General features: G+C 46.9%; 1 protein-coding gene across 6 annotated transcripts in view; it reads left to right on the top strand.

Moving 5' to 3' along the window:
- LOC102454764 (cohesin subunit SA-2-like) overlaps nt 1–15,551 on the top strand; it is a 108,635-nt gene that overhangs the window by 70,055 nt on the left and 23,029 nt on the right. For all 6 annotated transcript variants that reach the window (XM_075916025.1, XM_075916026.1, XM_075916018.1 and 3 more), the window contains 4 exons: nt 2,823–2,910; nt 7,325–7,405; nt 13,092–13,184; nt 14,487–14,652. In XM_075916025.1, coding sequence (XP_075772140.1) covers nt 2,823–2,910; nt 7,325–7,405; nt 13,092–13,184; nt 14,487–14,652 — 428 coding nt within the window. The remainder of the gene's footprint in view (nt 1–2,822; nt 2,911–7,324; nt 7,406–13,091; nt 13,185–14,486; nt 14,653–15,551) is intronic.

The raw sequence follows: 15,551 nt of genomic DNA, 5'->3' as shown, positions 1-15,551 counted from the left end.
AAAAAAATAGTCAGTAGGTGTGATGTTTGTGCATAGAACGTTCAGGTGGAATTCATTTTTATCACAAGTGCTTTTTCCTGTTAGTTTCTAGACTCTAGACCTAAATGTTGGCAGAATCTCTGTACAGAGAATTCTTGATGAACTTACTGGTAGGGCTTGAGTGGAAGTGATGAAGTCAATTTGAAGTCTGACCAGGACTGCTTACAGGATCAGAATATCACTATCTGCATGTAGACCCTTTAGTTGGAGCTGTTTCCATATCCTCCCTCCTATCTGGATACCATATGAACCACCACTGCGTCCAATCTGGCAATCAGCATATAAGGAAGGCAGTAAGAGAACTATGACTGACAGCAGGCACAGTATATTAACTCTAATTTGTCTGGTCTCCGTCTCTCAAAGAGCAAATTTCTGAAGCCCTTCTCTCATGTAGTGCAGAATGCTCTTGCTTGTTCTCTACTGGCCCAGTTCTGCAACTCTTGCTCACCTTGAGTAGGATCTTACCGATGACTTACTTGAGAATTCTTACCAAGTAAGATACTGAGTGTGTCAGAAATGGGCCATCACCTAGGAGTAACTTTCCCATTATCATGCATTGCTGAGATTTCCTGTTGCTCCAAAAAAAACCCTGTAGGGTAGTGGTTCCCGAACTTTTTGGTATCATGCCCCCTTTTTGATTTTTGAGAAACCCTCACGAAGCAGCAAAACTTGTTGAGCCAAAAAAAAAACAACCAAAAAAACCCACCTGACCGGAAAACAAAAATAGCAGCAAAACTTAGGGGGGGGGGGGCAGAGTTGATTGTAGGGGGGAGGGCTGGGTCGCCTTGCGACCCTCTGGAATTTCTTCACCCCCCCCCCAGTTTGGTAACCCATGCTCTAGGGCTGAGTCTACACTTAAAACGTTGACGTGCTGCTTTGGCAGCACTTTAAAATGAACGTATGGCCACAGCACCAGCGCTGGGAAAGAACTCTCCTAGTGGTCTACTGAAACCATCTAAACAAGGAGAGCAGCTTGGGGCTTCCAGCACTCGGAGCCCATTTACACTGGCGCTTTACGGGTCTGTAATTTGCTGTGTTCACGGGGATTTTTTTCCGGTGAGAAACTGTAGGCATGGCCTAATACTGTTTAAGGCATGAAGCCTGAGATCTCTTTTGGAAAGTACAGTAGAACGTCAGCGTTACAAACACCTTGGGAAAGGAGATTATTTGTAACTATGAAAACTTTGTAACTCTCAATAGAATGTGATGGTGGTTCTTTCAAAAGTTTATAATTGAACTTTGATTTACCATAATGCAGCTTTGAAACTACTATGCAGAAAAAGAATTCTGCTTTCCCTTAAACGTTTTTAGTAGTTTATGTTTAACATAGTTCTGTACTGTATTTGCGGGGAAGTTTTTTTTGGTCTGCTGCTTCCTGATTGTTTACTTCCAGTTCCAAATGAGGTGTATGGTCATTTCATGAACTCTGTGGTTCTACTGGATGTGTGTTTGGAGAGAGCATTTCTGGTTTGTGTGGAAAAAGTGGAGCAGTTCAGTTTACTTCTGCATATTCCTATTCCTTTGGCTCATGGCAAGCGGTATATTTGTAGCAGGAACAAGTCTGTGTGATAACTTTGGAAACAATAGGCTAAAGGCTATAATTGATACAGGGCATCCCTGCTAATTGTCCAAGATACGTTCCAAAAAATGTGGACATGTAGCGAAACAATGTAAAGTGGGGAATTTTTTCCCTATGGCTGACTTCTGTTTGTGTGAATTGGTCTCTCTCTCTCCCTCCCCCCCCCCCCCCCCCCCCCCCCCCGCAACGTAACAGTGGGGAATAGAAGGATTTATAACACAACAGTTCCTACAAGCATCAATGACACTAGTGAACTGGGAACTAACGTATGCCAGGGCAGCGTATCGCGGGAATGCCCTGTATTAGGCTGTACTTTTATCTGTATTTTCCTTTTTCTGTCTATAATGAGAGCTTCTTTGTACTAGAAGATTTCAAGCATCTCTTTTTAGCAGATTCATTGTAAAGGGCAAAAACTATGATCAGTTTTAACGTTTGTCATCAAACTGGAAGGAGATCCTTGTGCTTCACGTGCCTACATACAGTTTGCATAGATGGAGGCTGTTTTATTTCGAAATTATTATATAGCTCATAGGGAACATAAGGATACAGCATGTGCAAAATTGGTTAAATTTTTTTGAGGTTTTTGTCAATTAGTCATCTGTATCCATTAGATGCTGACACAAAGAGAATACATTTACAGGCAGTCCCCGGGTTACGTACAAGATAGGGACTGTAGGTTTGTTCTTAAGTTGAATTTGTATGTAAGTCAGAACTGGTACATATTGTAGGGGAAACTCTAGCCAAACATTTCTCCAGAGCTCAGTTTTATTCTCCCATACCTCACTTCCCTCAGTCCTTTATTCTCAAGCTGAGGTGTCTGCTGAGAAAAGCCGCTCCGCGTCTCCCTGGTCTGCTGGAGTGGGGGGGGGGGCCGCGGCGCTAGCTTCGCGTCTCCCTGGTCTGCTGGGGGGAAGCAGCTAGTGCGGGGTTGCCTCACCCCGTTTGTAAGTAGGGATCCGATGTAAGTCGGATCCATGTAACCCGGGGACTGCCTGTACTACTTATACATGTAGTGAGATTTTTCTTTCTTCTCTTTATAAATTTAGATTTTACTATGAATGTCATCAGCCTTTTCTCCAAATAAAAACATAATCTTTTTGATAGCTGTTAGGAGCAGGTGGGGAGGGATAGGACTGTTACAAACAGTAGCTTTTCTCTTTTCGATGATCTTAGCATGCTATTTATTTTCCTTTTTGACTGGCAGTGCTCACGATCTCACCAGATGGAATCTCTATGGGAAGATTTCAAAGCTGCTGGTTTTTGAGATGAAGCATGGGAGTTTACCTGTTCAGGTAAATTGACAATACTTAGCACTAATAAAGCATTTATCCTATTCAAAATACTTTACAAATGTAAACTAAACCTTACACTAAAGCCCTGCAGGGACTATTTTTTAATCCCGCCTCTGTCCTGCCCTGCAGTACCCATTCCCACCCATTCCTGCATTGTTTCTTGCATTTTTATCTTCGCTGACCTTCAAAAGCTTTAGATCCCCCAAATCCCATAAGAGAGTGATTGTTCCATGCTACTAATAGCCCTAAACAACAACAAAAAGACAGTTAACGTAATATATATTTGAGAGAGTTTGTCTGTGTGTCTGTCTGTCTGTTCAAGAACTCCTTCTAAATGGTAAGAGCAAGTACCACAAAAGTACCACCTTTTATCATAACTTAAAGCAGGGGTTGCCAGCCTAAACCTAAGAAGGAGACAGAATTTACCAATGCACATTGCCAAAGAGCAACAGTTCTATGTCACCAGCCCTGATCATTTTCCCACCACGACTCTCAGCACATCCCGCCCACTGGCAGCCCCACCGGTCAGCGCCTCCTTCTTCTTTTCCTCCTGCCCACTGTGATCTGCTCTTTCTCAGTGGGAGACACTGGAGGGGGGAAGCATGGGTGTGACAGGCTCAGTGGAGAGGGTGGAAAGTGGCAGAATCCTAGGGGGAAAGGGTGGAGGGGGACAGCGCCTAGAGCAGAGCTGAGGGTCGAACAGTGAGCACCCCCCAGCCCAGTGGAAAGTTGGCACCTGTAGCTCCAGCCTCAGATTTGGTACCTTTGCAAGGAGCCGCATATTAACTTCCGAAGAGCCATGTGTGGCTCTGGAGCCACAGGTTGGCCACCCCTGACTTTTAAAGCAAGGCGCAAGGGTTTGGTTGTGCCAGGAAAATGGGATGTGCCTGGAATGAGGTTGCTTCTCAGAAAATGAAACAGAAAAGAGATAGACTAACCACATAGGTGAAAGGGGTTAGCTGGAAGTGGAGGCATGCCCCTTCCTCCAGCTGGGACTGCTCCAGCCCTGAGCCTCTCACCCTCTCCTGGCAACATTTAGGGAGGGCAGAGGGGGAGGGAGGACTGAAGCTCCCCCCCAATTAATACAGGAACATTGCTGGCTGTTCCCTTTGTCAGGGAGCAACGGGAAAGTGCACAGTTTGCTGCATTTTTCACTCTGGCTGGGGAGTGCAGGGGGCAGGCGAACCTGAACCTGCCCTTGCCTGGCTGTGCCCATTGGAGCTGCAGCGGTATGGTCAGGCGCTTCTCATCTGCACCCAAGCTGCTGCGGTGACAGAGGCCTGGGGTAGTCCTCTCTCCCCGGTGCAGCCTGTATACTGGACCCCTTCTCCCCAGCTCCACCCTGACCTCAATGATTTAAATTAAACATGTACCTTTTCATTTTATTTTGCAAAAAACCCCAAATATTAATTGAGTTAAAGATCTGAGCAATGCTAGGTAAGTATTTTTAGTACATTTTATATATATATAAATGCAATTTAGACACACTTTTTAAGAGTAAAAGAATAACATAATCTTGCTTAGACTATGTAAAAATCCTTTATTTCCTTATATAATGGATATCAGATCTCTTTCTATCCTTTGCTTACATTTAATTATTAAAACTCTTATTTTTTTTTAAACCCTTGCTTTACATTACTGAAATTCTGTTTGGCAAACTGACAAGTGATTCATTTCCCCCCCCACACAAATTACTGCAGTCTGGATTTTTTCCTCAACCCAAGCCCACCCTCAACGAAATACATTTACCTGCTCCGCTGTTATGGCAGTGGGTCCTGGGGGACCCATGGGATCCCAGTCTCCAGTGACAGTTCTACATTATCTGTCAGGGAGATGAATGTTGTTATTCCCATTCCACAGTTTGGGAGGCTGAGACATAGAGAGCCAAGTTAATCTCTGTTGACTTCTTGTTGTACTCAGTGGTATTAAGACATGAATTTATTCAATGCAAAGTTTGTCCAGTGCTATGCTGGGGGTGTCGTTGTTGGAGTCTGGAATAGTTGTTTTCTTAGACAGGGAACTCACTTTCTCTATTCTGCAATGTTGTTATGAACAAAGTGCAAGTAATTCAGGGATTTGCTTGTCACTTGTGGATTGAATGTAACTCAAAATGAAAATATTTCAGATCTGTTACTTGCAAAACAAATAGTGAAGCCAATTTGTTTATCAACTAATGTCTAAACTATAAACTTCAAGTTGCCTGTTCAGCATTAATATTGCTGGAGATAGAATTACTGCTCAGCATTACAGACTGATAGCCTCCAATGGCCATGAATACCTAATGCCAGTTTAGCAAAGTACTTAAGCATGTGCTTACATCTGCATTGAAGTCAATGAGACTGAAATGCTTTACTCAATCAGGGTATGTCTACACTACAAAGTTAATTCGAACTAACAGACGTTAGTTCGAATTAACTTTGATAGGCGCTACACAGGCAAACCATTAGTTCGAACTTAATTCGAACTAGCGGAGCGCTTAATTCGAACTAGGTAAACCTCATTCCACGAGGACTAATGCCTAGTTCGAATTAGCTAGTTCGAATTAAGGGCTGTGTAGCCACTTAATTCGAACTAGTGGGAGGCTAGCCCTCCCCAGCTTTCCCTGGTGGCCACTCTGGGCACCACCAGGGAAACTCGTCTGCCCCCCTCCCGGCCCCAGAGCCCTTAAAGGGGCACGGTCTGGCTACGGTTCCTGTGCCAGGTGCAAGCCTGCCAGCACCCAGCCAGCAGACCCTGCACCTGGCACGGCACAAACCAGCCACCCGCTGCCACCCAGCCCTCTGCCTCTTCCCGGGACCAGGCTGGTGGCTCCCGGGAGCCAGCCCGGGTCCACAAGAGGCGGGCGCCCATCAGGTCTAGTGCGGAGATCGTGGACCTCATCCACAACCTCCGCACTAGGCACAGGAAAGTGGCTGTCTAGGGCAGGATAGCTGCCAGCCTGGCCACCCAGGAGCAGGTTTGCATGAAAATCAGGGTGGTCCAGTGAGACCCCCGACCCTGAGCCCTGAGCTTAGAATGGCCGTACTGGGTCAGACCAAAGGTCCATCTAGCCCAGTAGCCTGTCTGCCGACAGCGGCCAGCCCTAGGGACCTTGGAGGGGATGGACCGAAACAATGACCAAGCCATTTGTCTCATGCCATCCATCTCCAGCCTTCCACAAACAGAGGCCAGGGACACCATTTCTACCCCCTGGCTAATAGCACTCCATGGACCCAACCTCCATGACTTTATCTAACTTCTCTTTAAACTCTGTTCCAGTTCTAGCCTTCACAGCCTCCTGCAGCAAGGAGTTCCACAGGTTGACTATTTGCTTTGTGAAGAACAACTTTCTGTTATTAGTTTGAAGCCTGCTACCCATTCATTTCATTTGGTGTCCTCTAGTCCTTCTATTATGGGAACTAATGAAGAACTTTTCTTTATGCACCCTCTCCACACCATTCATGCTTTTATAGACCTCTATCATATCCCCCCTCGGTCTCCTCTTTTCTAAGCTGAGAAGTCCCACTCTCTTTAGCCTCTCTTCATATGGGACCTGTTCCAAACCCCTGATCATTTTAGTTGCCCTCCCCTCTCCCACTCTCTCTTTCCCTCTCCCACCTCCTTTCCCCAGTCTCCCTGAGTTTTGTTCAATAAAGAGAGTTTCTATTTTTGAACACACGTGTCCTTTATTTTGTACATCAGGAAGGGGGGCTAGGGAGGGGTAAGGGGAAGGAGGTGAGGGAGGAATGGGGTATGAGCCCCCGATGGGGAGGACTGGGGTGGCTCTGCGGGCTACTCGGGGTGGAAGCTCTCCTGCAGCCCCCCGATTGACCCCACTCCTCCTGGATGGCAGCCTGCGGCAAGTGCAGCCGGTCTGATGGCCGAGTCCTGTGATGTGCCGAGTGTGGGCATTCAGGGCACTCCAAGCCAGGACTGCTCTGCTGTTCCTCATCAAGTTAGACAAGTGAGCGGGGAACCCCTGAGAACTGTCTGTCTGGGATAGGGGTCGGGTCCCTTTAAGCACAGCCCTCAGCTAGCCTGAGACAGCAGCTCCACACTCTAAGTCCTAATCTGATGCCCTGCCGGCACTGCTTCCGGCCATCCTTAACCTCGGTTCAGGGTCCACTCAATGTGGACATGTTAGTTCGAATTAGCAAAACGCTAATTCGAACTAGTTTTTAGGTCTAGATGCACTAGTTCGAATTAGCTTAGTTCAGATTAACTAATTCGAATTAAGTTAGTTCGAATTAGTGCTGTAGTGTAGACATACCCTCGGACTTAATTCAGTGGGTTCTGAGGGAATTTGGTTTTGGGATCTAAATGTCTCATGCTGCAGAGATAGTAGTACAAGCAGCATACAGAATATGAGATGTTGATTCTTTGCTTTCACTACCAAGCCTTTCACATTATTAAAAGATATGTACTTTTATTTCAGATGGTCCTACCAGCTCTACAGTGCACATACTTTGCTCTCTTGTGGCAGCTATCTTCAGTTGTTGAGAGGTCATCTTCCAAGGTTGGCTAGTGCAAATAATTCTGAAACCAAGTGTTGTACTTTAAAGGTTCACATTCACTTGCTGTTCTTTCATGGCTTTCCCAAAATGGTCCTGTGAATATTTCCTTGGAGGAACCAGATTAGGATCAGGCATTTTTCTCTTCTGAGTTTTTAACATTGGAAAAGTGTAGGCTTTTAAAAATCGCTGTGAGGATATAATTAAATTGAGCAAATGCTCTTCTGTGTTCAGTACAATGTTCTGTGTTCCTGAATCCTGGCATATCCTTGTGTGTTGTGAGCAAGATACGAGAAGTCATTCTTCTACTCTACTCTGTGCTGATTAGGCCTCAGTTGGAGTATTGTGTTCAGTTCTGGGCACTGCATTTCAAGAAAGATGTGGAGAAATTGAAGAGGCTCCAGAGAAGAGCAATGAGAATGATTAAAGGTCTAGAGAACATGATCTATGAGGGAAGGCTGAAGGAATTGGGATTGTTTAGTTTAGAAAAGAGAAGATTGAGGGGGGACATGATAGCAGTTTTCAGATATGTAAAAGGTTGTCATGAGGTGGGAGAAAACTTGTTCATCTTGGCCTCTGGGGATAGAACAAGAAGCAATGGGCTTAAACTGCAGCAAGGGAGGTTTAGGTTGGACATTAGGAAAAAGTTCCTAACTGTCAGGGTAGTCACACACTGGAATAAATTGCCCAGGGAGGTTGTGGAATCTCCATCTGTGGAGATACTTAAGAGTAGGTTAGATAAATGTCTATCAGGAATGGTCTAGACAGTATTTGGTCCTGCCATGAGGGCAGAGGACTGGACTCGATGACCTCTTGAGGTCCCTTCCAGTCCTAGTATTCTATGGCGGAGGCAAGGATTTGCTTGATAAACAGATTGTTAAAATTAAAATAAAAAAAACAGCGATGATACAATATTCAATGAAAACCCTTGGAATTCAGTCTTTACGTATGTTTGTGTTTAGTACACTATAGCCGTGTCTACACTACACCCCTCTGTCGGCAGAGAGATATAAATAAAGCACATCAAAAGCGCAAATGAAGCGGGGATTAAAATATCCTGTGCTTCATTTGCATAATCACTTTCTGGCGCTGTTTTGAACAAGCGCCATTTTGAAACTGAAACAGCGGTTTAGATGTGGTTCTGCGGACAGCAGGGTGATTTTTCTACAGATCCTGTACTCAAAAAAACGATGAGAACAGGATCTGTCGAAAATCACCCCGCTGTCTGCAGAACTGTGTCTAAACTGCGGTTTCAGTTTCGAAATGGCGCTTGTTCGAGACAGTGCCAGAACGTGATTATGCAAATGAAGCACGGGGTATTTAAATCCCCGCTTCATTTGCCCGTTCAATGTGCTTTATTTCCATCCCTCTGCCGACAGAGGGGTGTAGTGTAGACCTAGCCTATGATATGCATGAAGAATGCCCAAGACAAGTGTTAGGCAATCTTACTATCAGTTTTTTACTATAATAATTATTTATGAATTGATATTACACAGCACTAAAAGCATGCTAAGCACTTCATGGGCTATGTTAGTTTTAAAGTACAAAAATGCGAATGCTCATACATTTGATCTACATACAAATAAAAACAAGTATGTAGTTTCTGTCTAGAGATTTCTGACTTCTATGAGAATTGCTGTTTTCTACAGTCTGTCCTCTTCCTCTTTTGTACCCCTGTAAACAGAATAAGATACAGGCAGTCCCCGAGTTACGCGGATCCGACTTATGTCGGATCCGCAGTTACAAACGGGGATTTTTTCGCCCCGGAGGACTGGAGCGGCGGGACGCCTGGTCCCGCCGGCTGCCTCCTCCGGGGCGAGAAAAGCTGCTCCCCGTCTCCCTGGTCTGCTGGGGGAGCCAGCAGACCAGGGAGACGCTGGGCAAAGCCGCGGAGGACCCGGGCCGGACTGGGCGCTGATCTGCAAGCGCCGCGGTCCGGCCCGGTTCCTCCGCCGCTTTGCTCCGTGTCTCCCTGGTCTCTGGGGGGGGGACGCAGCTAGTGCCCCCCCCCCAGCAGACCAGGGAGACGTGGAGCAAAGCCCGGGGCCTGTGGTAGAGCAGGTGGGGCGCTGCCGGTTGGTCCCGCAGCACCGCTCCTCGGCGCTACTGGACCAACCCAGCAGCACCCGAGCTGCTCTGCCCCAGGCGTCCCCAAGTCAGCCGCTGCTGAAACTGACCAGCGGCTGACTACAGGAAGCCCGAGGCAGAGTTGCTCTGCCCCGGGCTTCCTGGAATCAGCTGCTGATCAGTTTCAGCAGCAGCTGACTTGGGGACGCCTGGGGTTCTTAAGTTGAATCTGTATGTAAGTCGGAACTGGTGTCCAGATTCAGCCGCTGTTGAAACTGATCAGTTTCAGCAGTGGCTGAATCTGGATGCCAGTTCCGACTTACATACAGATTCAACTTAAGAACAAACCTACAGTCCCTATGGGTATGTCTACACTACAAAGTTAGTTCGAACTAACGGACGTTAGTTCGAACTAACTTTCCTAGGCGCTACACTAGCGCTCCGTTAGTTCGAACTTAATTCGAACTAACGGAGCGCTTAGTTCGAACTAGGTAAACCTCATTTTACGAGGACTAACGCCTAGTTCGAACTAGCTAGTTCGAACTAAGGGCTGTGTAGCCCTTTAGTTCGAACTAGTGGGAGGCTAGCCCTCCCCAGGTTTCCCTGGTGGCCACTCTGGCCAACACCAGGGAAACTCTATGCCCCCCTCCCGGCCCCGGTGTCACATTACCGAATTGGAGGGAAGCAGCCAGATCGCTGCTGCACCCCTAGGTGGGGGTGTTGGCCCCGGAGATCTGTATGAGGGGGAGCCATGTGGGGTATTGAATGGGAGCTTGTTGTTTTCCAGTCCTGTGTACACTGTTTATGTGAGTATCCTGCCGACTACGCCACTGTGACAGACCGGGCCGTGTCTGGGCACAGCTTAGGGCGTCCGCTCAGGGCGAATTGCTCAAATCCGGGGCTCTTTACAGTCCCCCTGACTGGCGACCTCTCCAAACAGGCCACAAACCAGTCTCACAGAGCGCTTCAGCAGCCTGCCTGATGCCTCCCGAGCAAAACCCCTCCGACACCCCAGCAATATCCGTGCCCCAGATGGCCCCGGGCCTATACACAGGTGGGGGGTCCTAGCACCCAATCCCACCTACCCCGAACAAGTTCTGTCCGGTTCCAAGAAACCAGCCACAGATCCCTGGTCAATTTACCCTCTGGACCTTACCACAAATCACGCTGGGCCAATCCTTTAGAATCTATATCTAAAGGTTTATTATCACAAGAAAGAAAAGCATGAGAGTAAGGTTGTTAAAGTACAGTACGTTACATGCACCGAATCTCCTAGTCCTCGATGCAGGCTCTAGCAGAGATGTTGCAGCTGCTGGTTTAAAAGTTCTTATTGCACATCCTACGATCAGGATGGGTTCACAGGTCTTCCGGGCTCTTCAATCCCTGCAGTGCTGCCTCTGGGATGAAGTGCTGAGCTGAGAACAAAATGGCATCGACCACATGGCCTCTTTATACTCCTTCCTGGCCTCTTCTTGTATGCAGCAGGTCACCTGGTCCTCAGCCTCTCTGTCTTCCCTGCTGGCTGCTCTCAGGACAGCCCCCATTCTTTGGGTGTGTCTTTGGCCCATTGAGAACCATTGTCCCACAGGTAATTAGCATGTCCACAGGCTCCACAGGCTCAGCCCTGCCCAATGCTTAACCACATGCAGGGAAATCTTCAGTTTCCACACAGATTACAGATCTACACACACAGACATTATACACTCACATAAACAGTGTACACAGGACTGGAAAACAACAAGCTCCCATTCAATACCCCACATGGCTCCCCCTCATACAGATCTCCGGGGCCAACACCCCCACCTAGGGGTGCAGCAGCGATCTGGCTGCTTCCCTCCAATTCGGTAATGTGACACCCGGACCTCTTAAAGGGGCACGGGCGGGCTATGGTGCCCGTGCCAGGTGCAAGCCTGCCAGCACCCAGCTAGCAGACCCTGCACCTGACACGGCACAGAGCCACCCACCCGATGCCCCCCAGCCCACCCCCTCTTGCCGGGACCAGGCTGGCGGCTCCCGGGAGCTTGCCCTGGACCGCAAGAGGCGGGCACCTTCCTGGGCTAGTGCGGACATCGTGGACCTCGTCCACGATCTCCGCACTAGGCACAGGAAAGTGGCCGTCTAGGGCAGGAGAGCTGCCAGCCTGGCCACCCAGGAGCAGGTGTGCATGAAAATCAAGGGGGTCCACTGAGACCCCCGACCCTGAGTCCTGAGCTTACAATGGCCGTCCTGGGTCAGACCAAAGGTCCATCTAGCCCAGTAGCCTGTCTGCCGACAGCGGCCAACCCTAGGGACCCTGGAGGGGATGGACCGAAGACAGTGACCAAGCCATTTGTCTCGTGCCATCCCTCTCCAGCCTTCCACAAACTTTGGGCAGGGACACCACTCCTACCCCCTGGCTAATACCACTCCATGGACCCAACCTCCATGACTTGATCTCACTTCCCTTTAAACTCTGTTCTAGTTGTAGCCTTCACATCCTCCTGCAGCAAGGAGTTCCGCAGGTTAACTATTTGCTTTGTCAAGAAGAACAACTTTCTCTTACTAGTTTCAAGCCTGCTACCCATTCCTTTCCTTTGGTGTCCTCTAGTCCTTCTTTATGGGAACTCAGGAAGAACTTTTCTGAATGCACCCTCTCCACCCAACCCCTGCTTTTAGAGACCTCTATTCTGTCCCCCCTCCGTCTCCTCTTTTCTAAGCTGAACAGTCCCAGTCTCTGTAGCCTTTCTTCATCTGGGACCTGTTCCCAACCCCTGATCATGTTAGTTGCCCTCCCCTCTCCCAGCCTTTCTCTTCCCCTCTCCTACCTCCTTTTCCCAGTTTCCCCCAGTTTTGTTCAATAAAGACAGAGTCAATGTTGGAAAAAACGTTATCTTTATTTTGTACATCAATAAGAAGAGGGGCTAGGGAAGGGTAAGTGGAAGGAGGTGAGGGAGGAATGGGGTACGAGCCCCCGATGGGGAGGACTGGGCTGGCTCTGCGGGCTTCTGGGGGTGGAAGCTCTCCTGCAGCCCCCCAATTATCCCCTCTCCCCAGATGGCAGCCTGCGGCAAGTGCAGCCGGGCTGATGGCCGAGTGCTGTGATGTGCCCAGTGTGGGTAGTCCGGGCAATCCAAGCCAGAACTTCTTTGCAAGCGGGGCACCCCTGAGAACTGTCTGTCCGGGGTGGGGGTCGGGACCCTTTAAGCGCAGCCCTCGGCTAGCCTGAGACAGCATCTCCATGCTCTAAGTCCTCCTTTTATGCCCTGCCGGCACTGCTTCCGGCCATCCTTAAGCCCAGTTCAGGGTCCACTCAATGTGGACTTGCTAGTTCGAATTAGCAAAACGCTAATTCGAACTAGATTTTAGTTCTAGACGTGTTAGTTCGAATTAGCTAATTCGAACTAAGTTAGTTCGAACTAGCGCTGTAGTGTAGACGTACCCTATCTTGTACGTAACCCGGGGACTGCCTGTACCAACATTGGAAGTGGCATTTTTTTATTTTTGATGTTTCAGAAGTGATAGAAGGGAACCAACCATTTAGGGATTGATTCAATAGATATACATGTCTTGGGGCCCCATTCCTGTCCTTTGCTAGGTGTCTGTGTCCATCTTTTCTCTAATCTTTTCCCCCCCCATTAATTTTAGGAGGCCCTTTTCGCACTAAGCAGAGAGTTGAGATTTTTCTGCCAGATTTGTGCATGCTACTTCAGCCATGAAGATAAAGATTTAAGTGAAAAGGTCAGTGGCTCTTTAGGGGCTAGTTTGTTTAATGATTTGTTTATTCATTCTTCCTTGAAATCTTTTTCTTTATTTATTTTGCTTTTTAAAAGCAGTGTCCTTGTTAATGAGAGCACTGTGCTCTGCAAAAGCACAGTAATACATTTGCATGGAGCCAGTTGCAGGACTGGAGGTTAAGTTTGGATTGCATTGTTAAATAAAACTGAAGTGAAAATATAAATAGCAAGATTGTTTGTTTCTCCTCTGCAGTACTTGTGCTAAGTGCTGCCGCTAGGATAATCCTTGGGATACATTATTCAGCCTTTCATTAATAAAATGTATTACAAGGGTTTGCAAAATATTCTTAAATTGTACATGTAAAACAATGCTAACATTTCTAAAATGCACAATGTGCTATAATCCTCCTCTGGACTACAGCTCTGGACTTCATTGGTCTCTGGCTCTATGGACGGAAGAAACAGATGAAGTCTAGAGGTTTAAGCACAAGACCAGATATTAGGAATTTTTGAGTTCTAATCACAGTTCTGCCATTGACTGTCTGAAGTTTTTCCATCTGTAAAGCAAACAGAACAAAATTTACCTTGAAGTGTTTTTGGGATGGATTAATGTGTGTCATATGATTTGAAGACTAAAAGCATTAACATGATTATATAAACTGAGGTCACAGCATGGTGCCACTCTGGATTGGGAGTTGACAGGTTGTGATTCAAGGAAACTGAACTGGAGTGTGGCAGAGGAAACAAAAGGTTGCTGTTTTTGTTGCTGATGTGCTGTGAATGCTCTTTCTGACTTTGGTTAATTGGCAGGACACCTTCAGCACATATTATTGAAATAAATTGATTTTTCATATTTGCATTTGCAGTTCTCCTTTTAACAATCACTACACTCACTGTTGGTGTGAGTGTATTTACTGCTCTTGTTTGTTTATAAATGCTTGAAAAAATGGGTTTCCTTGCTGAGATATAACTGCAGAAATGGAAAACCAGGAACAAAGTGTTCCATAGTTCAGCTCCCGAGACTTCTAAGAAGAGTGACATTGGCACATGACAGAATGCAGGTTTTTTTTATACAAGTTAGCAAATCTTCAGCAGATGGGAATGGGGATTAGTATGTTGCTCTCACAAATTCTTGATCTCCAGAAGGGCTGAGCTAAGGGTACTCCATACTTTTGAAACCAGGCCCAAAGTCAGAGCTTTGGTCTCATAGCAAAACTAGTTGATAACCGAGATGGAAAAATATCGTTGGTCTAGCAGCTTTTCCCGAACTTCCTAAATCCTTGTTTGGTATGTGTATATGTTACAGGCCTTCATGATACTCTGTGATTTGCTGATGATTTTGAGCCACCAAGCTTTGGATGATGATGAAACTGTAGGAATTATTCAGTATCTTCCCAGCACATCCCTTCAGTCAAAAATGCTCTTGTTCATTCAGGATCACGTTTTCACAGAGGAAGAAGAAGAAATCAAAGGTCAGCCACTTTCCTCAGCAGGGAAGTAAATTAATGTTTGCTGATGCCATTCATCTGCAGCGTTTGACATTGTCAAATGAAAGGATTGCTAATTTTTTGGATTTCTTCACAAATGGAGCTGTAGCATGTGAATACAAACACAATGGATCACTCAGTGTATGGCAATTTATGTCTGCTGTGGCTTTACCAAGGGAGGTATTGCTAATATAAAAGGGGCTAAGGTGGTTGTGTTATGCTTATAAGAAGCACACAAGATCTTTTTCAGGGGGATAAGGCAACACGCTACATTTATTGATAATATAACAAAGTAGCAAATGCACGTGTGCGCAAACACACACACACTCCTCCCCTCCCCGCTGATGGACAACTATGCTCACCCACTCCCTGGTGTATATTGAATCACAAATTGAGCATGAGTCAACAGCGTGCTGGAGGGGTGAAAAAGGCTAATATAATATAACACTTCTCAGGGATGGTTTGGGTTTACTTGTCCTGCCGCAGTGCAGAGAGCTGGACTAGCTGATTTTTCAAGGTCCTTTTCAACCCTACATTTCTATGGTTCTGTGATACTCATCTAGCAATCTGCTGTGAAGAACTGGATATGGTGAAAAATTCCTCAGTCCTCTCAACTTTCCCCCCTCCTGCATCTTACTTTCTCCCCTACAATAAACTCAACAAACTCTTTCATCCGGGAATGATTCCTAGTCTTTTCTCTGCCTTGAACCCGTCTGCCTGTCCTGGCAGTTGCCCCCTATCAGTTGTGACCCTGACAGTCACACGATCCTGGTTAGCCTACCTGCCTCTCATTGGTTCCTAGGCTAGAGGCTGGGTTTGAGACCCAGAAACAGGTAATTGGGCCTGCTAGACCATAGATGAGGGAAGCTCTCTGGCAGTCAGTA

The sequence above is a fragment of the Pelodiscus sinensis genome, chromosome 1, assembly GCF_049634645.1.
Source record: "Pelodiscus sinensis isolate JC-2024 chromosome 1, ASM4963464v1, whole genome shotgun sequence".
Lineage (NCBI taxonomy): Eukaryota > Metazoa > Chordata > Testudines > Trionychidae > Pelodiscus > Pelodiscus sinensis.
This window is presented reverse-complemented; position numbering and strand designations above follow the sequence as displayed.